This window comes from Anopheles ziemanni, chromosome 3 (assembly GCF_943734765.1).
Source record: "Anopheles ziemanni chromosome 3, idAnoZiCoDA_A2_x.2, whole genome shotgun sequence".
Lineage (NCBI taxonomy): Eukaryota > Metazoa > Arthropoda > Insecta > Diptera > Culicidae > Anopheles > Anopheles ziemanni.
This window is the reverse complement of record NC_080706.1, coordinates 37,244,523-37,271,920: the sequence shown is the minus strand read 5'-3', so window position 1 is coordinate 37,271,920 and position 27,398 is coordinate 37,244,523. Positions and strand designations below refer to the sequence as shown.

Below are 27,398 nucleotides of genomic sequence, written 5' to 3'. Positions count from 1 at the left end.
TTGGTTTTCCATACACCGCCGGCGAGGACGAAAGCAACGCAACGCGTCCGACAATAACTGCCAGCCGCTAGTGAATGTGTTATAATCGCATTATCGCGAGCGCCATCGTCATTGGTTTTTTATCCTGTTCGGTTCTGTTGGAGCTCAACCTGGCTCGAAGACCTGATTTGGCGGAGGAGAAAACAACAAAAATATGGCTTGAAAATAGTGGATTTGGGATCAAAAAATAAGAAATCTAAAGCAAGAATTCGTGGACAGCAGAATGACAAGCTCATGACTGTCAAGTGTGGTAGAGTGGCCTGCCCTGCAACGTATCTGCCACGTAATGGGTCGTGAAAGATCGGCGATCTTATATTACTGCAGAACCATTCTCAACCGTGAAAACTTAATTTAAATGAATTTGTCAATTTCAAAATTATTCCTCAGCATATCCTTGAGCCTGGGTTTAAATAAATTCAAAGCAAACATGCTAGAGATCGACGGTTGTTTTTTACATGCTACAATATTATATTATATACATTTTAAAATATTTTTATGACTTAAATTTAAATAAAACAAAAGTTTACCATTTACCCAGTTTTAATGCGTACAAGTTTCAATTTTGCAACGATTTAAATTATAAAGCATCGTCTACACGAATCGAAAATAAGTGACAGAAAAAGTGATATTTTCGCTTGTATTTTCAGAGTTTTGCGCCTCGTGTAGACTAAGCATAATAGAGACCCGGTTTTCAATATACAGTATCCAACATTTTCGCTCATTAAAGTTATTAGTATAATAGTTTTCTCATGAACCTGATCAATTGAATAACATTTATTTTCTAAATTATTCGCCCCTTGAAACATTAAAAATCTTTTCGAAAATTCCATATCCATTTTGCCCATTCAATGGCGAAAGGAAAAGATCGGCATGTTTCCCAACCCCATACCTTTTGACTTTATCTTTACTTTTTCTTCAACGATTCTGCGAATCTTTTATGAATGGACAGGCAGTATTAAGAGTTGCACATAAAAACAAAACAGCTAACACTGCACTCTGCAAAAAAACACCTGCGTGGAAACAATAAACTTGTAAATTAACGCCACCACCGGGGATTGGCCAAGCGCAATTTCATGCTGGCAGCTTTATTTTTATTTCATGTTTTTTTTTTTTTAACAAAATAAATCGCTACAATTGGAGGATGGAGGGAGGGTGGGCTTTGGTCTGTTTTTTTAGCTGTATTTTTGTTGGATAATTCGATAACGGTAAAGCGACCCATTCTGGCCATGTGACTGACGACGGGCGTTGCAAACGCAGGATAAATCCCTCCAACATGGATCGCCGTAAGGATGGGGCAGGAGCCCGTAAGGATGGGGCGTTCCATCGAACGCGTGTGTGTATAGGTTATTGTGAAGGTCTAAGACAGAGCCAGGCTCGTGGCGCGCAGCAGGAATCCGCCGGTAGAAATCCAGCGGAACCTTTGGGGCCGCATGGGTTTGATTGCATAATCGCAGATGTGTGCCGTATCGTCGCCATGTGCAGCGGACGTGTGTGCCGTGTTCGATGGACGTCATTCGCTATTGCGGCGAACTAGAGCACTCGAAAGCACCAGCAGGAGCAGGAGGGAGGATTGGTGTGGGTGGAGCTGCCACAGCGGTCCCTAGAAACGTTAGAGCAAGGTGATTATCAAGGTGTCTCCTCCTGTCCTCCCCGGGCAGCCATGATTCAATGTGCGCAAATTTGCCACCAACTCCTCAAACCGTTGCCGTCCGCTTTCCCTTCCCCGCTCCTCGTTTGACCTTCTCGCTATCTTCCTCCTACTCGGCCAAAGGAAAACAACGCATTGGCAAATATACATGGCGTGGTACCTTCCCCCCGCCGGAGAACGACGCGGGAGTTACAAACTGTTACAACTTACTCGCTTAGTTGAGCGAGAAATTCAGGGAACACTGTTGGGATTTGTGTGCGGGAGGGAAGGAAGCATCAATTTGGGGGTTGGGGGGGGGGGGGGGGGGGGGGAAAGAGTGTCAACTCAAGAACCGGGAGACCGTCGGCTCACGTGGAGCCCGCGTATACTGCAACGTAGCCGCAACCAAACATGTATACCAGGCCAGTTTTTCCGCCTCGTTGCACTTTATTCTGTTCGGTTCGGCGTTTGCTGCTGTAAGGATTTCATTTCATCCGCTTTTCGTTCGCTCGACACGACACGGTAAATTCATCGATAAATAATGATCGAGTGTGAAGACAGTAGGACACTGGTGTGTTCATGAAAACACGTCGACACATTCATTTTTAATCGTTTACAAATTGCCTATTGGAATATGGTTTCAAAACATTGCCCAATTTTGAGCAAATAGAGTTAATTAACAAGACGTAAATCATTTCTTAATACCAGAATGAGCATTTATGATATATCTAAGATATAACAAAATCGAAAAACTTTACTATGTTATCGGCAGATCATTTGATTCATTCGACTAGAGTTTAGTATTTTTAAGTATTACTTAGATACATTTAAGTCATCGGGGGCAGTTTTTGAAACTATTTAGTTGTTCACAGCACGCATATCGAGCTATTATAATTGTTTTATGTCATAATAATTAAGTTACCATTATTAGTCATTGGTTTGATTTCAACCATCTATATTAATTACTATTCACTACTTTTATATTGGAATGAACAGAGATTCGAATATCATGGTAGTCAATAAGTAAATGCAGAAGTACTGCACGCCACAAAATTCAAATCAGAAATTGAAACAAAGAAATGAATGTTTGTTTTTTCACCCCAGTTAATTATTCTAATCACTGATGCTACGGGTTACTCTCTATTAGTAAAAGCTTCAAATTATCATGATAATCTTTCATACTGATTCAATCAATTGAATCGGGGTTTTCCCATCACTAGTTTCAATGTTAGTGCAACTGTATGGAGGCCTTAAAGTAACCCAGTTTTTACATTATTAGACTAAATTTTTCAAAAATCTTTTTTGATGCAGTTTTAGTGACTACTGATTATAAATGACTGTTTGTCCTATCTTATAGCAGTTCAAAAGTATAAACTAATTCATACGCTCAAATTGGAATATTTGGGCACAAAAGTTATAAAATCCACCGCAAAATAAATTTGACAATAAAGCTGTCATCATTTTTGTTATTAATAAATATAATATATATACAACAACTTTTCCTTCCATTTGGAATTTTTTACCTTCTTTAATGATCGATTCGCATTTGGTCGCATTTAGAAATAAGCACTACCGGAGAGTTTCGAAACTCATAATCAATTCGTCGGCCTCTCTGGACCGAAAGCAGTCTACTTATACTCCGATGCAATCGGAGGGTTAGATAATCATCTCCCCGAGCTCGAATGGCGGAGAATGAGGGTTGCATTCCGTTTCCCTGCGGCGGCACGACGACCCAAGATTAGCGTAATATAACATATGCACCTAACGCCGCGCGGTACCGAGGACCCGGTATGTAAAGCGGACGGTTTTATTGTGTTCTTGCCCGGATGTTGTTACGTCGCCGGCCCAGGCCTCCGTTAGAGACGATCCAACGGTTCTGGAAGGGGGAGGATGTATACGTACCATACGTGCTGCCCATGCGTGTGCAGGAAAGGAAGATCGGGATCGATCGGATTCATCACTCTGGTTGCCCTCGTCTGGCAGCTTTTTAAATCCTTGCGGCAATGCACCGTGCTGCCTTTTTTCTCTATCCTCATTCCGTCAGGAATTATGTAAGCGAAACGAAAGCGAATAATTAGTTCTGGGTTCGAAAACTATATCGGATCGCTGCGATTACACCCGGTGTTTATACAATTCCACCAAGGAAAGGACTCCCGAAGGTGATGCATAAGAGAAGTAAAAACGAGCCGCAACAGGGCAGTGCATTTGCTTGGCGTGACCTCACGAGAGAATGAAATGATTAGAATTGGTAATCGGCGCAGCATGTTTTAAGGGATAAGGCAATAAATTCTGCCATCGATCAATCGTGTTCTTCAGAGCTTTAGGAGCTTTGTTTTTGTAGGATGAAGATTTTGGGTTGTGTTTAAGTGGCCGGTTTTGAAAGTTGGTATACTCCATTTAAATATTTGTTACAAGTAATTTCACTTTGCCATTTGATATATCACATATTTTTCACAGAACTTTCAGACATAAGAAATTGATTCAGCAAAATAACACAAAAAGTTCGCACCTAAAATAATACCATTACTCGGTAAGTGGAGGTTTGCGTCCGGCTTACTTCACCGTGGTCACGTAATCATATTGCCTCCATCCGGCTGTCCCAGTATCGGCAGTGCAAACGCTGGGACACGTGCCTTCTGCTCCGCACGGCACATCCTCTCCGTTTCGTTCCACTCACTCAACATGAAGCGCAGCAGGACAACAACAGGTCTCAACAACTTTCCCTAGAAATGCCGCGTCCGCATTCTCCTATTTACACACATTTATATATCCTTCCGATCGCTACTGGCGGCCCGACGAAGGAGACGAATGGAGTCGATTGGGCTGATGCAATTGTTTGGCGTAACAGCCACCCTATTCCGAGGAACGTGGAGAGAATCAGTGCGAGTCGACGTTGATGGTTAGCTAATTAGTACAAAAACACCTGGCTAAGAGTCCTCTCCATGAGAGTTATATCCTGAGTGCCGTCAGTTGTTCAGACTACCTTTGAAATGAACCACCTGAAGACAACGTTTTGCAAAAGTTATTCACTTCTTAATACGCTGACAAGAAGAAGAATACGCTGACCTTTTGGCGAAGTTTTGCTCCTTTGTCCTGGCTGAATAAGCTAAGAATCTCGCTGTTAAGGTCATAGATCATCAGAGATCATGGGCATTAGAGGGTCTTTGCTAATGTTTCACGCTTTACGTAAGCGATTGTTGTAATCAACTGTAGCATTCATTGCAAGGACTTCCTTTCGCAGTTGGCGCTTTATGTTTGATGTGAAACTTTTCCGTCGGTTGTTCAAAGAGTCCACACTGTCGGGTGTTATATTACGTCAGAACTGCTGTAGCACGCGCGTGGATGAATCACTTTCGCGTACACTTAAAAGCGGATTTCTTTCGAAAAATTTTCTTGCATCCACTGCAGCCTTTTCGAGTATTCTGTTGTAGATAAAGGTGATTAATTTAGTTCAATTTCTGATAGATTCGATCTCACTGCTCTCTAAGATTCTTATTGAGAATGTTTGTATCGAGAATTGATTGCTTATACATCATTTTGTTTGTTTCATATTGTTTTTTTTTTTTTGCATAGGAATGGTCTTGTGACTGTGGTGTTGTTCGTGAATTGTTTCTACTACTCGCATACACATATCAATCACATGAATATCTGTTAGTTGTTAACCGTTTTGAAAACAGACCGAGAATTTATGTACTGTACTATTAACTTTATTTAACACAGTTTTAAAAGGGCTGAATGATTGATGTTTGGACTTACTAAACTATTTTGCTACTTTAGTTTTTGCCAAAAGGAAAGTTTACACAATCTTTACGAAAAGTTAGCCAGATATTAGCTTACACTAGAGGGGAATGAACTCGACACTGTGTAACCCAAATCCAGAAAGACGTACGAAGTGTTCTATTTATCCCTTACGGAGTTCTTGTTACTGTATGGTGGAACGACCTTTCATATATTCTCAGAAGCATTAAGATTAATTCAGAAGACAAAAATAGCAACTGGTGGTGTAGAAAAACTAAATTAGGTTAACCGCAATCTGCTGCTTATTTCTAAGAACCCATTCAATTTGGAGTATGTGAAGTACTTGTCAGTGTCTGATACGTTAAATGGAAAAAACTTTTCCTACGAAGCGTAGCTTTGTTTAAGTTGAAGATAAATTAGACTTCCCTTGGTTAGGATTAACCGGACTACCAAGAGTCATGGGATTAACAAGTCACCAACAGTCAATAAAACCGCGTGGTCCTAAGTACGATCTACGGTCATCTAAGGTGGAAGACGTTGTCCAGAGAGATGCACCCAAGTGTGTCACCAAATGGCAAGGAGGAGGAATCCGTAGCTAGATGGTGGGTCGAAGGGAGGAAGGGGGGGGGGGGCAATGCAGTGGAAACGTGATTGATGAGCAGCCGCGTGCTCGGTAAAAACGTGCACAAGCCCACGATGTGTGCCGTATGGGGGACGAGATGTTCGGCGCAGTAGGTAGAGGGCGATGTCTCAAATGCACACAAACAGCAGGCGACCTCTTTCCTCCGCCAATGAGAAGCCTCATCGGCACACACACACACACCCAAAACCCACACAACGGTACCCCGCCGATTCCCGGATGAGGCTGTGATGACGCTGGCCGTTATCCAGGAATCTACTGCAACAACCTCTCCCCTCAACCCCTCTCTCCCACCCTTGCCGTGCCCCTCTCCAACGGTCTCAGGAATGGTTGATCGTCCCGTGGATTTTGCGATTAACTAATCGTATTCCGTAGGAACTCTACGACCAAACGGAACCGCTGGAAATGTAATCAACAACGTCTCCCTTCTAACCATCCACTCCACCGAGGATTTGCAATAAGAATCTATTTTTCATTCCGACTCACAAGTGCATGTAATTATCTGTTCAATATTCACGCGATATGAATTTATACTGGTGATCGCGTTTCAAATGGTGTTTCATTGGTTTGTTTGTTGGCAAATATCAACAGGGAGTTAGAAAGGATTTCCCTACACTGTTTGGAAAACATCGAACAAAAAAACCAACCACTATGCCGTTTTTGCTAGTACAATTAGATATGCTATATAACTACTGTTCTGTCGGTTGCGGAACTTCACCGCCTGGCGAGTAATTTATCAAAAATATCATTATTGATTCGTTCAAGAAAGTTAGCACTTGAAAATTAAGTTAACGTACGTTCAATCATTTCTAAAAATTAAAATCTTTTGAATGAATTGGTTTTGCAAATGTAAATCTGAAAACCTAATATTTTGAAAAATGTTCGTAAAACATAAAAGAAATTCATTCAAGTCATATTTTTATCGGAATGAGGACGCGGTTTTACAATTAAAAATATAAAACAGGTGGTTTGTCTCAAATATGCAAAAAAAATTAGAACTACAAATTAACGTTAAAATTGGATGAAAATGGAACAATCAATTTAATTATGAATTTTTCTTTCTCTCTTTCTCTTTCTTCAGATGAACCTCTCGTCAATGGGCACTCAACGGCTCCGCCACTGGTCGTCATTTCAACCAACGGCAGCCAGCACCATACGAAGCACCTCACCACCAACCACGTGTCCTTGGTCCCAGCCACGACCCCCACCACCCTAGCCACCTCCCCGATGACGATCGACCTGTCGACGAAAGGGTTGCAGCAGCATCAGCAGAGCGCACATTATCAGCTCCCGGGCGGTCACCAGCCGCCCACGGTACACCCCGTGCTCGGTGCCGGCACGGTCCTTCCCACGACGCCTCCCGCCACGAACCTAACGTCCCTTTCGTCCTCATCGTCCTCCTCCTCGTCGTCGTCGTCCTCATCGTCCTCGTCGTCGTCGTCATCGTCGTCGTCGTCTTCGTGCTCGTCGACGTCATCGGCAAGCTCGACACTGACCGTGTCCCCGATCGACGACTCCCAGTCGTCGCTAAACCTCAGCAATGGGTCCAGCATCAATGGTTACATCACCAGTCACAGTGCCAACGCCATCAGTACCGCGGGTGGAACGCCCCCGGCCACCATCGTCACCGGCAGCGGAAGCGGCTCGTCTCCGCTTCCGCCCGGACTGAGCGGTGTCCTGCCGATCAGCATCAACGGGATACTGCAGGCCGCCACCTCCGGCACCACCAACGGGACCAACGCAATCGTAGCCGGCGGGCCGCTGCCGGGCGTGCATCAGCTATCGCTTGAGGCGGTAGCGATGCAGCAACAGGCGGCCGCACACTCACCGTCAGCCGGTTCCGGGGCCGGTGCCATGTTTGCCAACGTTCCCACTGGCACGCGCCGAAGAACCACTAGCTCCAACAGCAATGGGTACGTGTCGCAGTAGAGAGGAGAGGGGAGAGAGAGACCTTCACCAACGTTGTGAGATGTGAGAAGGAGCGTGATTAATTGACCAGGATTTCCCCCTTTTCAGTGTCGGAACACGCGAGGTGCACAACAAGCTGGAGAAAAACCGACGGGCGCACCTGAAGGAGTGCTTCGAGCAGCTGAAGAAGCAGCTAAGCCTCCAGCCGGATGAGAAGAAGATCTCCAATCTGTCCATCCTGCACGCGGCCATACGCCACATTCAGGTACGGCAGACACACTCCGCAAACACTCAAAGCATTTTGTTTAACCGTGCTCCCTACGTTTCCCCTTTCTTACACACAGCTACTGAAACGGAAGGAGCGCGAGTTCGAGCACGAGATGGAGAGGCTAGCGAAGGAGAAGATTGCGGCGCAGAACCGGATTCTGCTGCTGAAGCGCGAGATCGACGTGTCCCGGCTGGCTCCGGACACCGACATCACCCCGAATCCCTCGAGCGGAAGCCTCAACCACGTCGCCGGAGGCGTGCAGCCCGACCGAGGTAAAGACGGAGGTTTCGATTCGATTTTAATATCTCGAAATTGTCGATTTTAATATCTCGTAAAAGGCTGAATATTTTTACAAGAAAATAAGACTTTTCTTTAAATCCATAGCTGCATCTGAAATTTTTCTGTTCGACCAGTTCCGAGAACCAACTTGACTATCCCTAGAATGCTTTTTAGGGGTCATGTAGACCCCTATTTTGGAAACGCTATAACTTCACTATGTTCGAATATTTCAAATCAAATGACAAATCCGTTAACTGTTACTTTTTAGTATATTTGTCAACTACATTTTTGGTTTTTCGATGCATTTCTTTATCATTCCGCTAGCTCGGTGTAAAGTAAAAACGGTCGAAATTGTGATTTTTTTTAGCTTTTTTTCATTCAAAATTATAGATTTGAAATCCCGAAAAAAGTATGCGCTAGAAAGTTGGTATGTTGAGGAACATTTCAAAAATAAAATCATATTTTTACAATTGAAGATTTAAAATATCCCCAATTCCCATAGTAACGTGTTCCTCATAACGCTTCGAAACGCTCGCGTACGGAATAACGGAACAAAGCACAGAACGGAAACAACCTATGGAACATTTTAAAATCCACATCTTCAAGATCAAATTGTGGCGTCATTTGTTTTCTTAAAAATATGAAATTTGTTTTTAAAGGTGCCCTAATAGACATATAAGCGTTATAGCGCACACTTTTTTTCTGAATTGACATGATAATTTAAAAAAAAATGGAAAAGTGTTACAATTCTATTTACGTCGATCTTTTTTGCTTTACACCGAGCTATTGGAATGAAGAAATGGTACATCAAAACATTAAAAACGACAGAATATCGTTAGCAAATATACTAAAGTTTACGAATTACGGAAAAATTTTCAAAGATAGTGAAGTTATATCGTTTTAAAAATAGGGGTCAAAATGTATACTAGTGTTAAAAACAACCGCCCTCCTATGTGGCAATCGAGTTCCGTTCGTGGGCGTACAAGAAGGAGCTGCATCCAATGCTGAACGCGGTACTTTGACTGGACAAAACCGTTGCGAAAACAAAACACACATGCGCACCCGAGTTGAAATTGGGTGGATTGATTTGTGTATTTGGTTTAGCTTAAATATTCCTTTCTCGTTTCCATTGCAAACAGTGTATGCATTTTATGGTTGCTCTTTTCCTTGCAACCGGCAGTGGGGCGGGAGGTAAAAAGGGCTCCCAATTATCATTAAATCAATGTGCAGCAACTTGAGCATTCGATGATCGAACGTTCGTACCAACTCTTCGGTGCATATGGAGCATGGTGTTGGACATTCTGCCAATCTCGGTGCAAATCGCATCTCTTTTGCTTTACAAAAGGTGTGATTTTCAAACAAGGTGTACGCTCTTTATAAATATGCTATTAGTTCCCGGTGCGTAGGTTCAATCGCGAGAAAAGAAATATCAAACAAGGACGAAGATATGGGGGTTTACACAAAAACCAATGGTTTGGCGTAACGAATGCATTTACACAATGCGGCGCTCTTTTGATTACTCATTTACTTCAAAAACTCGTCAAACACCCAATACATCTATAATATTTTGTGTTCATTTCTTTTTCAAACCCATGGAAATGTTACGTGAATCGTGTAAATTCTAAAATGCTCACAGTTTTGTAGTTAACATAAACATGTACTAACATAAACGTTAATGTTAAATTGCGTACCTTAAACAATAAGTTGTATTACTTTTCTGCTTCCGATTCACCAACAAACGTTCTCCCGCATTACTATTTGCAGATCACCTAACGGAAAACAATATTCTCGGATCGATGGTTCCAGGACGGAACGGTGTACGGTATAGCTCCAGCAGTTCCCTGTCCAGCATCGCTACGAATGCGTCCATCGGTAACCTGCCGGTAAGTGTGAGCACTGAGTTTTCCCTTCTCGGAGAAACGCAAAACTATAACGCATCCTTTCTCGTTTCCGACGCTACAGCTACAAACGACGATTTCACCTGTCCTGTCCGTGTCCTCGCCGAGCCGGGGTAGCCCGGCGCTTCACCGCAGCTCGACGACACCACCCTCGTCCGCAACGGTGACGGTGGCAGCGACCATTGCCCCGCCATCCTCGCTATCGGTATCATCCGTGGTGCCCCTCTCGTTGACCACCAAGGGCAGCAACGGGTTAGCGTCCGAAGCGCACAATGGCAGCACGCAGCCGACGCTCAAGTTTACCACGGCACCGCTGAACGGACTGAACCTGAGCAATGCGTCCGTGGTGAACGGTAGTGTGAACGGCGGTTCCGCCGTGACCGTTAACGGCTTGACCAGCACTACCGCACCGCTACCTGTCATCGTCGGTGGTAAGTAGCGAACCTGGGTTCCAAGTGTGCGCTCCTTAATTGAGCTTGTTCATTGACCTGTAAAGTGTTTTAACTAGTGTTGCGTAATTCAGATTCAGATTCATGATTCTGAATGATTCTTTTAGAGGGACTCCTTTTTTGACTAAAAGTCTTGTCATCAAGCAACTGTTTTCAAATGTGTGTTGCAATGTGTCTAATGATTGTCCTTGTTTTCCACAGCCAATGGAACGACCAACATCGTCGGTATAACGCACTCGCAGTTGCTTACTACGACGGCCGCGCCATCGATCCAGACGCTCCCATTGAACCTGAACGTCACGTCCAGCGCCATGAGTAACGGACTGAGTGGAAACGGCGCCGGTGGCCCCACGTCGATCGCCATCACCACCAGCTCCAGTGGGCACCTGTCTGCCCACCAGGCCCTACAGTTGACCACCTCCACCGCCAAGAGTGGGCACGTCGGTGGGGTCAACGGCAACAGCATTACCACCACTGCCAGCGGCACAAACGCCCGGACGGTCTACAATACCGGCATGGCGAACGGCACGACGACCCTCCCCACCACGTTGGCGGGCACGACGGTGGTAACGGCGGCGGGTTTGCCGCTACTAGCCGCCGCCAGCGGCAAAGAACTGATCAACGGTACGATCGGCAAGAACGGTACCGTACGGACTGATACTAGTAAGCTTGAGATTATCGCAACCCAACCGCAACCCACCAATCACACCGCGGCCGTCGGTGCCACGGCGGCGGCCCTAGACCCACCGGGAACGAAGGTTATCACGCTGATGAATGGTAGCACGTTCGCACTGGCCCCGCTCGACAAGGACAGTAAGATGGTAAGTCGCCAGCAGCACGGCCTGCCGCCAACCGCCGGTGCCCATCTTACGCTCTACTCCCTTTCGCCACAGGGTGTTGTCTACAGTCCCATCCTGCTGCCGACCCCGCAAGGACTGCGCGTCATACAGCCGGGCTCCAACGGGCTGGCAACGATCGAGCTTGCACCGCCGAACGGCGGTAACCGACTACAGCTGCATTTAACTCACTAAGCACATTCAAGGTGGTCACACTGAGAGGCACAGAGAGCCACCTGTACAACGCTGGCCGGCCGAAACTGGAACGTTGCTGGCTGACCAACATACGCTGTTAGTCGTTTGAGGAGGCTGTGTGCTTAGCGAGTGGAATCAACTTCATTGGTTTATTTTGTCTGAAAAACTAAAGCAACAAACACACGCGCACGCACACAAACACAGACACATCTTTGTCCGGAGGATAATTAAACGGGGACCAAAACGCTAGCGGCAGTTTCTACTTTGCCCTCTACACCGGACACCGTATAGTGGTGGAGGAAAATCAGGCTGAACCATCTGGTAAAAGCTTTACATTTTCTAACCACGAAAGCATTTCCATTCACAACTGAAGGTACGTTTGTAGTAAATTTAATATGTTTTTCAAAAAAAAAAATTACTAACAGGCATGTTTTACTTTTTTTCTTTGACAGCGTTTACTTTTAGCAATGAATGCCATGATTTATCACCATTTTCGATTGGTTTTGGGTTCATACTACAAACGAAGCAACAAACCACAGCAGTTTCAGCCTACTTTGTTTGGGGATGGTTTTGGAAAACTGAAAAACAAGTGCACTATCTACAACACGCCGCATCATCTCACCCATTCCGTGACAATCAACGCATCGCAGCACCCCGCATTACTTGCGAAAGGAGACCAATCTGCTACGGATTCTACTACTGTGAACCTACTACACGTACTACTACTTCTAATACCGGAATTGAGCACACGCGCAGCCCGTGTATGGTATTATTATGCTGACGGCATCAGCAGCATCAACCGTTTTATTTCTTGAACGTCCCGCCGCCTGAGTTTCGAATTAAGTAGTTTTAGATCAATCCCGTTTTAGCTCCCCCAAACAACGTACTGTAGCGCCGGGGCTATGTTAGCATATTGGCATGGAATCGCATTGGGAGCTAGTGCTGGGCGAGCGAAATGATGGCAGGGTAGACCAACAATCAAACCACACGCAACAACGCGCGACACAACAGTACACATTTTGACCAATATTAGTCACTCGCTGCCATCCATTGCCCTCTCGCCCCGCGGTGTTTGAATGTGTATGTGTGTGTGAGTGTGTGTGTGTGTGTGGGTGAAAGATTTGATGCTGTGATGAGTGCGGGCGCGCAGGAGAAGTGGCGTGTGCAATCCATACCGATCGGTTTCCGGTTTCTTCCACCATTACCTTCCGTCTCTCCGATATGGGCTTTTCTGGTTTACACTTTCTTTTTTACCACCATGAGGTGAAAAAAAATAAGTGGATAAAAAGAAAAGCTCCTATGTGGGAGACCGAGATACAAATCGTGAAGAGCCATCATATTGTACAGAATCTTAAACTTAAAAATAAATTAAAGATACAACTCATATGTACAACAGAACAAACTAATGTGACGGAGAAAGAGGAGCTGCTCGTAACAAACCTATACAAGGTAGCATAAACTACACAGTAGTGAACAATAAGCGTACATACGAACGGTGAATGTGAATTGCCGGAGAAAGAACCACTTTTATCTACCTACCTAGCGCTACTCCTACTTTTACGGTTACGAATACACTGGTGTTAGACTAGCTACGTGTGTGTGTCTGTATGTGTGTTGGTGTGTATGTTGTGTAGTTCTGTTGTAAATGTAAAATGTTCCCAAAGCTGCATCCTGCAGTCGGAATAAAGTGCACGCCGAGAGAACCGTGGAGCGAAAGGATCGAAACAACACTAAACATATACTATCGAAATAGTGTAGCCGTTATTTATGTTTCGCGGTGGTATGTTCATCGAAAGTAGTAGTCAAACAGTCACTAATAAAGTCTTAGCAGTACAATTATCCTTACGGAAGTAGGCGTTGGACAAACAGTACACAAACACGTACAACCCGATGCAAAGGGTATAAACAAAGGATCCTAGAGGGCACTGCTTTGTAGGAGTAGGTTGCGGTACAGCAGATTGCATTTCAAAGTATTACTAGACCGAACCGAATTCAAAAAGGAAACTCTCATTTGGTTTGCGATGGGAAGGTTTTGGTTTGTTGGCTTTTTTCTATAGCTACATATTCAGATGCCTTTTCTCGCTATGAGGAACACGTTGAAAAAAGTCAGAACGTTTGCACTATGTGTTTCTCGGTTGGAACCAGATCTAAATCAAGCATGAGGGCACCACTACGTGCCCAGAAGAAGCCATTGGGCAGTACAAATGATTGGTTTCCGGCATTGTGGGTGGGAGTTGAATGAGACTGAGCGAAACTTGAAATGAATCCGTTTGCAGAACGAAAGGAGTCGATGAATAATGATGAATTTTTTTTTTTTTTTGTTATGAGTCTACTCTTTAGTGCTTTAGTAACACCCTCACGAAACCAAACGAGTCAACCGAACCAGAAGATCTCACGATCTTATCCACACAAAAAGCGTGCCCGATCAATAAAATAGAAACCCATCTTTGTAAGTAGAGGAAGATGGTCAGCAAAGTGCCGGTTTGTAGCGAGGCAAGAGAAAAAAAAAATGGCAAGGATGAAAGTGTATAAGGCAAGCAGTTTGCGAGTAGTTTTAAAAACTATATAAATGTCTTGTACACAGTAATAGTAACGAAAAGAAAAAAAGAGAATGAAAACTCCCATTAAAATGGGAGCTAAACATTAAATGGGCGCAACTTTTTGCCGCAGTATGAATATGCAGAAATAAAGCGAAACAAAATAAGGGACAAAAGATAAGCACTTTACACACGTACACACTTTATAAACCAAACGAACATATATTTTTCTATGTACATATTTATCTGAAAAAAAAACCATCCCATGGTATGGGGTGGGTGGTCTTAGGCGGGAAGAAGCAATGCAGGGCAAGGCACAAGCAAATGGGACAATGTTGCAAGGGAAACAAAACTAACAAAAAAAGGAAACGCAGAGTAAAACACAACAAGTCATTACACGAAGGGAACAGTGAAATGCAACGTAAAGGATCAGCAAAACAACAATGAGAAATTGAGAAGATTGAATAGGAACACAGCAAAGAAGGAAGAAAAACAATTACAAAGAGGGTAGTTTTATTTATCACACTTTTATCGGCTAAAACAGTGCAAAAGCGTATCCAATTGTTCCATAATGATGTGAACGGGGAAACTGAATTTTAAATTTGTAATTATTAGTAATATTAAAGCGAAACCCAACAACAACAACAACCAAACATTCGCTGAAAGGTCAAAACGATATGCAACGATAGAAACAAGAAAGGCAGAGTGAGGAAACCGCGCGTGAGATAAACGCTCGCTTATTTGTTTTATTGTTTTGTTTATATTTTAATTTAATTATAGTAAGTTTATTCTATTGTGTACAGTATTTAAAACAAAAAATCGGTATAAAAGTAGAAAAGAGAAAAAAGAGAGAATAAAATCCTGATGAACAATAGTGATGGCAAAGTGTAATTTTTAATAAACCCGTAAGGCCATGTGCAAAAGTTCCGCAAATCGCCGCGGTGTCAATAATAAAGAAAATGCACAGGTTCACGAAGTAAACAACGGAAACTAAACTAAAATAGAACGAAGCCGATGGCACACCGGATGATGGGTAGGGAAGCGAGGGCTTGGTGAATAAGGGAGCGAGGGAGGGAGACGAAATTGTAAAAAAACCGTATGGCAAATAAAACGCAGATGATTCGCACGTTATTGTCGAGCGTATGCGACGGCCGGTAATCAAAAACATTAATTTAAAAACTAATTCATATGCAAATGGTACAAATGAACATGCCTCCGTTTCGTCGAGGATGTTTGATACATAGGTGAAGCCGATAGGAAACACACAAGGGGTTAGATTAAGGATGAACGAAACAGTTTCGAGGGGGAGGGGAAAGGTAGCGAAACAAGAAACAATACAAATCCGCAACCACACAACCGAGAAAATAAACGGAATCAGTGTGTACGGAACCTCGAACCTCCCGACAGACAGCACGACACATTTGAAGTAGCATCTATTTAGAAGAGTGTAGCTATTTGTATAAGCGTGTGTGTGTGTGAGTGTGAGTGTGTGTATGTTTCCGTGTCTCTCGAGAGAGGAAGTGATAGAAGGCGGAATGGGGTGTATTTTCCCTGCTTTCCGCAACGCAACGGGAAAGGACGTGGAGGATGGTCCTGTAAATACCGTGCGATCATCCGATCAGAGGATCGAAAGAGGCAAAAAGTCAAACGAAAATGAAACGAAGATAAAAATAAAAGGGAGAACACTCAGAAGCAACAGCTGTAGGTATAAACTATCTAATATGGTAAAATATGATTATCACTGAGGATAAAATTACTGGAAAAAAAGAACAAAATAAAAACTATTTAAAAATACTAGCAGTTCTGGTTTGAGTATTTTCTTATGCACTGAGAGAACAAATTAACGAGAGAAATTAATTTTTATCCAAAAGTTTTATTATTATAAAAGTAAAGTGGAAGTATTATTGGAAAATATCAATGGCTCCAACAAATCGAAGGTTTTATAAAATAGCTAACATTTCTGTTTCTTTTTATAGTAATTTGAATGAAAAAGGGAATGTTTTGCAAACATTGCAGCTTCAATCATAGGTTGTATGCTTTGATTCAACTATCTTCAAAGAAAATAGAATCGTCTTGAACAATATATAACTAACAGACGTTTCGTAAGGCACATTTGCAGAAAGTATCTCGAAAGTGAAGCATTGCTTTTGTTTTCATAAAGTTGTGCCATTTCCACACAGTTGATGAATGCAATCACGCCTTTTCCAGATGCCACATTACGGCTACCATATCCGGGCGCTGTTTGGGATCGTCGGCCGTGCACAGGTGGCCGGCCATCAGCATGTTGTAGCAGAACCGCAAACCGTCCGCATCCGTGTCCGGCAGCGACTTGTCCATCAGCTCGGACACGTGGACGTTGGCGTGCACGGCCCGGGCAATGTAGTCCTTCAGATGCTTATCCGTGCGCCGTTCGTCCCAGGCGCGCAGTCCGGTACCGATTTCGTACAGCACCACGCCAAAGCTGTACGTGTCCACCTTGGTGCTGAGCTCCTTTCGGTCGTAGAATTCACGCGGGATGTACGGCCGGGTGCCGTACACGCGCGACACCACCATAGACGTGTCCTGCCGGGCACCCTGGCGCGTCAGGCCGAAGTCGCCGATGCGTGGCTGTTTAAACTCGTTCAGTAGAATGTTGCCCGGTTTGATGTCGCCGTGGATGAACGGTTTCTCGCAGAAGGTGTGTAGGTACTGGAGGCCTCTGGAAGGGAAGAGTTTAAGGGAAGGCAATTTGCTGTTAGCACAAATTTAAAGAACTTACTATAAACACAGGGTGCGTATTGAATGTTTGCAGGAATTTTAAGAATTGGGTTACAGATTGTATGGTTGATGGATTTAGATGATTAATTCCTTCACTGAAGATTCGCAATCGTCATCTTCCGCGTACGGCTAATCTATACATACACTCTGTAGACTTCCTTTTATTTTTTTTGCTACGCGAAATACTTGTAACTAATTGTGATTATGAGCCTTGGGTCAACCACCAAAGGTCAGACCCCTCAGAGTCAAACAACGGTGTGCCAAAAGGAGACGCTGATTAATTAGGCCATGAGCATCAAGTAGGCATAGACATTTCTAAACACTACATACTTAGCCGTTCCTCGCGCAATGTTCATGCGTTCCTTCCACGTAAGCGGCGATGCAGGACGACGCGCAAAAAGGCTCTTGTCCAACGATCCCCCCGGCATGTACTGATACACAAGACATGGTTCCTCTGGGAAAATGGAAAACACAGTTAAACCATTGACCAGGATGAGTACTGTTTTGACGAAACACTTACTTCCGATACTGTATCCAAACAGTGGTACGATGTTGTCATGACGACAGGCATTCAGAAAGCGCAACTCGTTGATGCTTTGCTGCAGTTGAACATGATCCGCATCTCTCGTCTTCATCTTATTGTAGTCGAGCTTCTTAATGGCCATATACGTGTGCTTGAACACACCCCGGTAAACCGTTCCGAAGCCACCTTTCCCGAGTATGTTACGCTCGCTCCAGTTGTCGGTGGCGGCCGTGAGGTCTTCGTAGTTGATTTTCGGTATCATCCCGGACAGGTCAGCCATTTCGTTCGCAAACGGTGAGTTTTCTTTCGAGTTCGACCCATTGGCCGGCTCGTTACGATTTGTTGGCCCCTTTGTCGGCTGCAGTAGCGGCGATGGTTCATTCGGGCCACGTACGCCTCCATTCGTGCCATTCGGGGTACCGTTCCGTATGTTTGGATTATTGTTAGCATCGGTGCCGGAGAAGGTTCCCAGAGCTCCCATTGCAGCACCTGCCTTGGGTTGTTTTATCCACACGTGATAGCGCGGATCGACGTAGCGTTTGATGATCTCCATGCATTCGTACAGGTGTTCGCGCGAAAGCACAACGAAAAGTTCCGTAATGGTGTGATTATAGTTAGCCCAATTTTCTAAAAGTCCTTCACCTGGTGATCGTCTGTTTTGGTGGCAACACCGTCGGATTCCCTGTAGCGGAAGTAAGGAAGAATGGCGTTAATTTTATACGTAAATCACTTGACCAGATAACCGATGCACCGACAGCACGACCAATTAGCAATTACTTACCTCCAAATCCGCCCTCGCGTAGCCCATATGCTTCACGCCCAGATCGTACCATTTGTTATTAATCTCCAACAAGGCAGACAGCCTTTTTGTCTCCATTCTCGGTAACTGATGAATGAATTCAAAGTTGGCAAATTTTGTCACGGATATCGTGCTATTGGTTGGGGCTGTTAGGCCAACAGTTGCTGGTTCCGCGTTCGGTGGCGCCATCGTCACTGTGTTCTGCATTCTAGTTTCGGAGGTCTGAACCCTAACCACAGAATCAGCGTAGTTGGAATTCCCAGTTTACGGAAATCCCCGTTTGATGGGACAATTATCTCACTGAATGAATAAACACAACGATTTAATGTTGATGTTTACGTATGCATGAGGAAAACTAAAACTTGTGTAAGACAACAGGTTGTGGCAGGATTAGCTTGGGTCCGTTTTCGTAACCAACTGTCTAGCAACGTCAGAACAATATCGGTAAATCGATGAAAATTAAACAATTTGCCTTACCATTTAAAATCGTTCTCAAGCTGGTGCTTTATTGAAGAAATGAGTCTTTTCCACAACCATTTTAAGAAATAAAAATATATCTACTTTTTTTTACTCTTCAGAACCGAGTAACCCTACTGAGTTTTGCTCGGTGGATAGGGTACTTCATCCCCCCGAGCATTGTTAACACTCTCCTGTCATAACAATCAGCTGTCAATAGCCGCCGTAGGTAAACTCGAAACAAAAGTTGCGCGTTCTACAAATGTTTAGGTCGCTAGTCGTAAACTGAATGCTGGCGTGCTTCGAGAAACAGGAAAAAGGCTCAAGATGTCTAGAAAGGGATCTTCAAGTCGTGGAGCAGTGGACCCGATGAGGCAGACAAGTTTAACAAGTTTCGTATCGAAACTTGCAAAAACAACGGAATCGTCAAGGTTTGTTGCGAACCGGTGGGTGATTCTTCGACCGAGTGAATAATATGTCCCTTTTATGCTACAGTGCTTCGTGCGAAAGTGATCCAATCATAACTTCGACAACTTCCAGCGAGCAAGCAGCAATCAATTACTCTCCTAGCATATTTAGACCAAAAGTTCCCGTGTCGGTAAGTACGGCGGTTGTGCTGGTGGTGGTACGGCCATAGAGCTGTTTATTGATTGATACTTCTCTTCATTGTTGTTTCCAGCGTTCAACCGCCTCCATAATAAACCTTATTCACAGTGATTCGGACGATGCTAGTAGGTCGCCTTCGAAACTCTCGCCCGTTGAACGGAAGCGGCTTCCGCCAAGAAACATTTTCATGGATGAAATCAGTAAACAGACTAGCTCAAAGGGCAGTACGGATGGGTTCGACGAATTCGATCGGATGGTGGAAAATGGTAACGCAGCACTAAAGCCGATCAATTACGATCCGATCGAGCTAAACCTGGCCAACGACTCACGGTACCGGGAAGCGACAAAGAAGCTGGAAGAGAATCTTCACAAGCTTAGCAAGAGCAGCCCAGTGAAACTGCCCAGTAGGTTTGAGTACAAACAGCCCAAGGCCAGCGGGTCTCGTGTTTCGTTGGAACTGCGCTCCGACAACGTTTTCGGAGGGTCGTTTAACGATATTCCCGAAGAAGACGATGTGTTCGAACGAAAGAATAAAACACATTCCACCTCGACCCCGGTCGGAAGTAGCTCGTCCACAATGGGTAGAGGTGAACCATCGGTGGTGAATCGACTGCCACCCGGCAATGTGTCCGAGTTGGAGCGTTTACTGAGCCCCAGCAAGAACAAACCGCACCATTTCTGTTTTGACGAAGTGGATGAGTACGTTCAAGAGGTCACGGCGAATGAAGCGTTCAAACCGAAAAGCCTGCATGAGCGTGACATCCGCCAGAATGCACCATTTCTTCAGGAAACTCAGCTGGGACTGCTGCAGCGGTTCTATGAGCTCTTTTCGCAGGTTCCAAGCGAGTGTTTTCGGGTGTTAGATTCCAACTTCAACGTAGAAAGTTTCGAGCGACTGAAGACAACCATCGAGAGTGTTCAAGGGAAGGTTAAAGTGAACGAGCGAGTGTTGGGAAATATGCGCCGGTTATCATCGAAAAACAAGCAGTCCAAACCGTCAGCCATTGCACTGGACGAGGCGCCTAAGAAGCGTACCGGATCGGCGATTGGTTCGGAATACAATTCCATCTCATACGAACCACCCTTCGACCCGGATGACTATCCCGATGATGATGCGGACATCATCGAAAGCACTCCACCGCGAAAGGAGTCGAAAAGGACGGAGCAAGTGGTCATGTCGGAAGCGGAATTTGATCTCATCGAACAGGAATACGCCCGAAGTGGGTTGGACGAGCAGGCCGATTTCGTCCCATCTTCCCTAACATCAAGGTCTGCTACGCTCGGTACACCCGGGTCGATTGGTGTTGCACCTACAAAATCCACCGGTGGTTCGTTGTTTGTGTTTAAAAAACCTATCGCTGGAACGTTGCTTAACAATTCCGATGCCACGCTCATGAACAACAGTAGCTCAAAAAGGAAAGATACATCGCCATTCAAAGCGGCCAATGTTATCGACGACGATGATGATGATCTGGTGGCCGATGATGTTATTATGAATAGCCTACGGGAGGCCGAACTGGCCGATCAAGGACGATCGATGCAACAGCCAAACCTTAGTGCGATCGATCTCATCACTCCGGACACATCGTTGCGAAGGGTGGATCCAGCACCACCGAGGATAACCTTCCCGGTCGAACCGGTACCACCACCTGTGGTCGTTCGGGATACGCAATTTATCGAAAACGTCCAAACCCAACTCGACGACGATGGTTGGCAGGTTTACGATCCGTCCATGTTCAACGACTCTTTGGATGAATCGTGCATTATGGAATCGATTCCGGGTACTTCTTCGTCCGCTTCTACCGGCATACAGGCACCCGCGAACAGTGGAGTAGGCCGGTTTCATGAAGGTGTCCGTAACGATGGCATTACGGGCGAGTTCGATGGCATGTCCTATCCACACTCGACCCGGCTACAGATGGTGTTCAAGGAGACGTTCGGTTTGCGTACCTTCCGACCCATCCAACTGCAGGTCATTAATGCAACGCTGCTCGGAAAGGACTGCTTCGTGCTGATGCCAACGGGGGGAGGGAAATCGTTGTGTTACCAGCTGCCAGCGATGCTCACCGCCGGCCTTACCATCGTCGTTAGTCCGCTGAAGTCGCTCATCCTCGATCAGGTGCAAAAGCTAAACTCGCTTGACATCCCGGCGGGCCACTTATCGGGTGAAGCATCGGCGGCTGATGTGCAGCGGATCTATGACGACCTGTACAGTAGCTGCCCGGAACTGAAGCTACTCTATCTTACGCCGGAGAAAATTTCCTCCTCAGCCAAACTGCAGAATCTGCTCAGTGCACTGCATCGCCGGGGGTTGCTCGGGCGTATCGTGATCGACGAGGCACACTGTGTGTCCGCCTGGGGTCACGACTTTCGACCGGACTACAAGAAACTCTCCGTGTTGCGCCAGCAGTTCCCCAACGTTCCGATAATCGCCCTCACTGCCACCGCTAATCCACGCGTGCGGATGGATGTGCTCGCACAGCTGAAGCTAGCCCGTGACACACGCTGGTTCCTTTGCAGTTTCAACCGGCCAAACCTCAAGTACCTGGTGCTGCCGAAGAAGGGCGCCTCGACCAAGACGGACATGATCGAGCTGATTCGGAAGCAGTTTCCACGCGACACCGGTATCGTCTACTGCCTGTCGAAGAAGGAATGCGATCAGCTGGCGGACGAGTTCCGACGGTCGGGCATACGGGCGAAAAGCTACCACGCCGGGCTGAGCGATAGTGTGCGTGAGGCGACGCAGAAGGAGTGGATCGGCGATCGAATCAAGGTGGTATGCGCCACCATTGCGTTCGGGATGGGCATTGATAAACCCGACGTTCGGTATGTGCTTCACTTCTGCATGCCCAAGTCGATCGAGGGCTACTATCAGGAGTCGGGACGGGCGGGACGCGACGGTGAGACGGCCACCTGTATTCTCTACTACAACTACTCGGACATGCTGCGCTACCGGAAAATGATGGACAGTGAGTACTTGCTACTAAAAATCCTTTTTAAATTACAAAAAAAGGCAAACGTCTACTTTGATAAAGTAACGCAATAACATCTTTTCAACACCTCATCTTTGTATGGAAATTCTCGAAACGCTCATCCCATTGCATTGCATTGATCGTATTGTCCAGTTTTTTTGTTTAACTGGCTTTGGCCTGATGATAATTAGGAAATTATGATATGCAACCAATATAAAACACATCCCTCAGGTAAAGCCTTCAGTGACCTACAATTCCTCTTTTTAGCAAGATAAATCTTTCATCACCATTCAGTCATGAACATGTCATAAGTCAACCAGTGAGCCAATATTATATAAGAATAGCCAGTATTTGGATTAGCCTCTAACAGTTTGATACAGGTTCAATCTACTAACTGGGCTGAGGTTTTGATTTACTGAATTTACCACAACTCTACTATATTTTAATTCAAATTCTTTCATCAACATGGACCCGTGTAACCGGGCCTTTTTACCTAGTCGGGTTAAAAAATCTAAATTGTTAACTCGCCTTTCAGGCAAACGAGCAGTCAATCCGCTAAGTTTTGCTGTTTTCATATAACTTTCAGGGCACTTTTTTATGAGCTTGAGACAAACTGAATTGAATTTTCGTGGGTTTAACTGGGTTAAACTATTTGAATTGAATTAACTTGGGTATTCATTTTATTTGCCTGCAAAGCGGGCGATTACGCTAACGTTCATTTATGTTTCTTCTCGTCCTCCAGATGACACAACGATTTCGCTGGAGGCGAAACAGATCCATTTGAACAACCTCTTCCGTATGGTAAACTACTGCGAGAATGTGACCGACTGTCGGCGGACGCAGCAGCTCGAGTACTTTGCCGAGCATTTCACCAGCGAGCAGTGCCTGGCGAACCGGGAGACGGCCTGCGATAACTGTCTGATGCAAGGCGAGTATCGCACGCTGGACGTGACGAACGACTGCATCATGATAGCGAAGGCCGTCCGCGATTTGTGCGGTGGCCGGAACCGCTTCACCTTACTGCACCTGGTGGAGATACTCAAGGGAAGCGAAAACAAGAAAGTGCTCGAAAACGGCCACCAGCGGACGGAGTACCACGGGAAGCTGAAAAGCTGGGAACGTTGCGATATTCAGCGGTTGCTACGGAAGCTCGTGATCGAAGAGTACCTAAAGGAGGATCTGATCTTCAGCAACGATATCCCGCAGGCGTACCTGAAGATCGGCAGCAAGATCGAGACGCTGGTAGGGCGCCGTGTGCGCATCGACTTCTCGATCAAGGAGAAGCGGCAGGCCCGTGGCAAGGTTACCGCAACCACCACGGCTACGAATGCTCGGGCTGCTGCTACGGATACGCAGATCGGTGCGAATCTGCGGGATCTGCAGACGCGCTGCTACAACGATCTGCTCGAGATCTGCCGTGCGATCGCGATGCAGAAGAACGCCACGCTCGCCTCGATCATGAACATACAGGCGCTGAAGACGATGTCCGAGAAGCTGCCAGAGTCACCGGCCGAAATGCTCGCCCTACCGCACGTTACCAAGGCCAACTTCGAAAAGTACGGCAAGCAGCTGCTGGAAATTACCCAGAACTATGCGGCCGAAAAGCTCTGCATGATGATGGACACGCAGGAGGAACAGGAGGCGGCGGTTGGTCCCTTCGAACTGTCCGATGGTGACTCGAGCGATGTAGAGGAAGGCGCAGACGGTACCGACTGGGGATCGCTGGCCAGGGAAGCATCACAAGCCAACACTAGCGGGCGGGGCGGTGGTGGTTATAAGCGAAAACGTAGCTGGGGGACGGGGGCCGGCGGTAATGCTAGGACGAAAAAGTTTCGCAAAGGGACCGGTCGACGGAAATCTGCTGCCAAATCGACGCCGGCACGGAAAACCGCAGCCAGTACATCGAAACGGGGTGCAGGAGGGGCCGGAAGCAGTAGTCGAGGTGGTAGGGGTCGTGGTGGTGGATCTAGGGCACCGCCGGGGCATGAAGGCGGCGGATTCGGGTTACTTCCGATGCCAGGTGGCTATTGACAGCTTGCGAATGGACTCGATATTAAATGTGTTATACTTCTTAATTTTTGTTTATTTTTGTTAAATAAAAATGACAAACATTTCTAATCACGTTTTTTTAACATTTCCAGGAGTTCACTAGCTAGATTTGGATTTGGGTTCTGGAATGCAATAGAATATTCGAACGATTGATCGATTTCGATCGACCAACATCGTGGGAGATTTTCGACGCAATTTTCGATGGTATAAGCTTATTTTTTACAAAAAGATAAGAATGTAAGTATAAAGCCTGCTCACTAAATCGTAAGCGGTTGATGCTCTGTTATAAATAACCATTTCCAAATAATTATCAAACTCCATAAGAAATGGAAATTTAAATTCATTTTTAGCATTTCCAAAAGGCAAATAGTGAAAGCCATTCCATTGAAAATAACAATTGAATATTTAGAATATCCCGATTTGAAAGACATTAAAGAAATGGATAAATTATTTGTTTTAAATATTCAATCTTTATTTTTTCAAAGACTTGAGCCATAGAGAAAACATTGTCCAAATCAGAACTCTCCATATCGTCTGATTATGTTCCTGCTTATCTATCGGCGCCTTATTTCATCTAGATATTTTTTCTAGGGTACTAATCAGCATCTATAAAAATGCAAATTTAAGGCAATTCCTACTTGGACATGTTCATAACATGGACATTTACAAACCAGGTAACAATAACTACTACTTTCTCCGCAAAGTAGGGAAATGGAAAGAGGTTAACAGGATCTAAAGTTTTGGTCTAAAACGTATATGTAGGTGCTAATTTGTATAAAGGGCCGAAAAGGTGTAAAAACAATACAAAATAAACAGATTCCATCCAAACGGGCGGCCTAAAGACTGGCTATTTACAGATAAAGGAAAGGAAAGGAAAGGTGTTCAAGTATCATTGGTCGACAGCTCGGGAACCCCTGCTTGAGTGCTTACGACGTCAAGTAACATTCACAGCTATTATGAAGCTCCTATCACATGTCCTTCGGGGTCGTTCCCATCGACCAGAGGAGCGCGCCATCGGTCACAATATGCACTTGCTCCTTGGAGTAAGTATTTGAGGTGCTCACGATACTGCCAAACTGCAGCGGTCGGCTTCCGTCCAGGTTCCACTTTAGTCCCTCGGTCGTACACTGGCAAGATTGGCCGATCGGTACGAGCGAACACCAGATCTTTTCCATCAAGAGCCGCTGGGGAATGTCGATAGTGTGCACGCCCGGCCGAAGCAGCCAGGAAAGGGAATTGCTGGAGCGCAGGAACACACCGACCCCGGGAAGGATGGCTTCCGCTAGGAAGAGCGTATTAATGTTGGCCATTATCTGGTCGAGCCGGCCGGACGATTCGCACAGCGCCAGGACGCGTGTTACCTGCCGATCGTAACCATGTGACTGCAGCACCTTGAGCGATTTCGTGAAATCGGTCGCGTTTTGGTCGGGCGTTTTTACGATCTGCTGGGTAAGATACAAACAACCCTTCTAGAGGAACCGGTGAGGAAGGCCAATGACTACTTTGGTTTCTATTACAGTGCTCACCGTACCGTGCAATTGAGCTGCTCAACGTATTCCATGGCCTCCTGATTGCACGAATCGAAATCCCCTGTCACAAGCTCGGGTGGCTTGAGTTGGTACTCCTGGTTGATGTTGTCCTTCACAAAGTCAACCCAGCGGTTCGTTCCACCATCAACCGCTACACGCACTTTGGCTGAAGTTAAAGCAGATGGAATTTTTGTGTTTAACGCACAAAATGACAAATTTTCACTTTTCACCACCTACCAGTGTTCCATAGCGCAGTGAAGTATTGCTTCTCCAGAAGGATAGGACGGTTCAGGAGAACGATCGCCAAGGTATCGTCCAGCGCGTTGCCATCGATCAGGTCGCCAGGACTCCAGCTGTAATATTTTACAACCCTGCCACCGTTCGTAAACTGCAAAAATATCGATTTGATCCAACATTTAGTCATCACTGAAAACATATCTTTAAAAAAAGTATTAGATGATTGATCGTAATCCATGCACGTTGTTCTCCAGGGTAACGGAAGTTTGATGAAAAACATTAAAAAACAAAATCGCGCCTCCTTACGTCATCGTTGGGCATCGCAGGGACTTGAAGGTGCGTGTTTCCGGAGACGGTGGTTCACGTGGTGGTGGTGGGCTTGCGTTCTTTTGACCTCTGCCGTGAAAGGCCACCTCCGTTAATTTGTTGCACGTTACCGTCCACGCAGCTATGCTTGAACTAGATACACGTTTCACGCTTCAAGTGCCGTGCACTACTCGTAGTGAACGTACTGTTTATGTTTACGATCTGCACATCAATAAAACTCGCTTGCTGCGCTTTTCGTTCCGAACACGAGAACTGTCAAATCGAACCGGCATCGGAAAGCAACACCGGATTCGAAACAACATCGACGGACACAGGGATGTTCCGCGCGGGCTGGCAAACTCTGCTAATCCGGGTGTCTAAAAATTGTTTCACAAATTCTTCTTCGAAGAATTCTATGGGGTTTACTGTCTCATCGCATACTGATTTCAAAACCATCAACAGAGATCTAAAATTCGAACGGATCTTCCATTAGTTTTTTAACAACACGCGCTTCGCTATTGCGAATTAAAATAATTTAAAAAATCCTCTGACAACACTGTGGAAGATAAACGTGTTTAAGTGGTTGTTTGCCTTTACGCATAGTTTATAAAACTGATAGGAATTTTTTTTTTCATTTTCGAGACAATAAGAGTATCCTTTTTTACCAACAAATGCTGTAAAGATAACATTCATTTTGATATGCTTCCATGGAATATTGCAATATTAAATAGACATTAAAAATAACTTTAT

The 27,398-nt window shown here is 45.3% G+C and overlaps 4 protein-coding genes across 4 annotated transcripts in view; 2 read left to right on the top strand and 2 right to left on the bottom strand.

Annotated features, from left to right (window-relative positions):
* The window catches only part of LOC131284679 (mucin-5AC-like), a 29,175-nt gene extending 17,283 nt beyond the window's left edge, over window positions 1-11,892 (top strand). The window contains exons 3-9 of the mRNA XM_058313543.1: window positions 7,126-7,957; window positions 8,061-8,217; window positions 8,297-8,492; window positions 10,264-10,382; window positions 10,462-10,828; window positions 11,048-11,667; window positions 11,740-11,892. Coding sequence (XP_058169526.1) covers window positions 7,126-7,957; window positions 8,061-8,217; window positions 8,297-8,492; window positions 10,264-10,382; window positions 10,462-10,828; window positions 11,048-11,667; window positions 11,740-11,877 — 2,429 coding nt within the window. The 3' untranslated portion in view covers window positions 11,878-11,892. The remainder of the gene's footprint in view (window positions 1-7,125; window positions 7,958-8,060; window positions 8,218-8,296; window positions 8,493-10,263; window positions 10,383-10,461; window positions 10,829-11,047; window positions 11,668-11,739) is intronic.
* Window positions 11,893-16,569: 4,677 nt separating this feature from the next.
* On the bottom strand, window positions 16,570-18,682 carry LOC131287470 (serine/threonine-protein kinase pelle-like). The gene is made up of 4 exons (XM_058316520.1): window positions 18,476-18,682; window positions 17,692-18,376; window positions 17,502-17,625; window positions 16,570-17,112 (listed from the first exon to the last, which is right to left on the bottom strand). The coding sequence occupies exons 1-4, from the start codon at window positions 18,680-18,682 to the stop codon at window positions 16,608-16,610; spliced, it is 1,521 nt and encodes a 506-aa protein (XP_058172503.1). The 3' UTR covers window positions 16,570-16,607.
* A 594-nt stretch (window positions 18,683-19,276) lies between these two features.
* LOC131286083 (recQ-like DNA helicase Blm) lies at window positions 19,277-24,568 on the top strand. The gene is made up of 4 exons (XM_058314948.1): window positions 19,277-19,380; window positions 19,445-19,547; window positions 19,629-22,524; window positions 23,270-24,568. The coding sequence occupies exons 1-4, from the start codon at window positions 19,277-19,279 to the stop codon at window positions 24,556-24,558; spliced, it is 4,392 nt and encodes a 1,463-aa protein (XP_058170931.1). The 3' UTR covers window positions 24,559-24,568.
* Window positions 24,569-25,544: 976 nt separating this feature from the next.
* Window positions 25,545-26,729, bottom strand: LOC131288047 (thiamin pyrophosphokinase 1). The gene is made up of 4 exons (XM_058317144.1): window positions 26,649-26,729; window positions 26,343-26,493; window positions 26,108-26,271; window positions 25,545-26,018 (listed from the first exon to the last, which is right to left on the bottom strand). Exons 1-4 carry the CDS (start codon window positions 26,661-26,663, stop codon window positions 25,545-25,547), a joined length of 804 nt encoding a protein of 267 aa, XP_058173127.1. The 5' UTR covers window positions 26,664-26,729.
* Window positions 26,730-27,398: the final 669 nt, after the last annotated feature.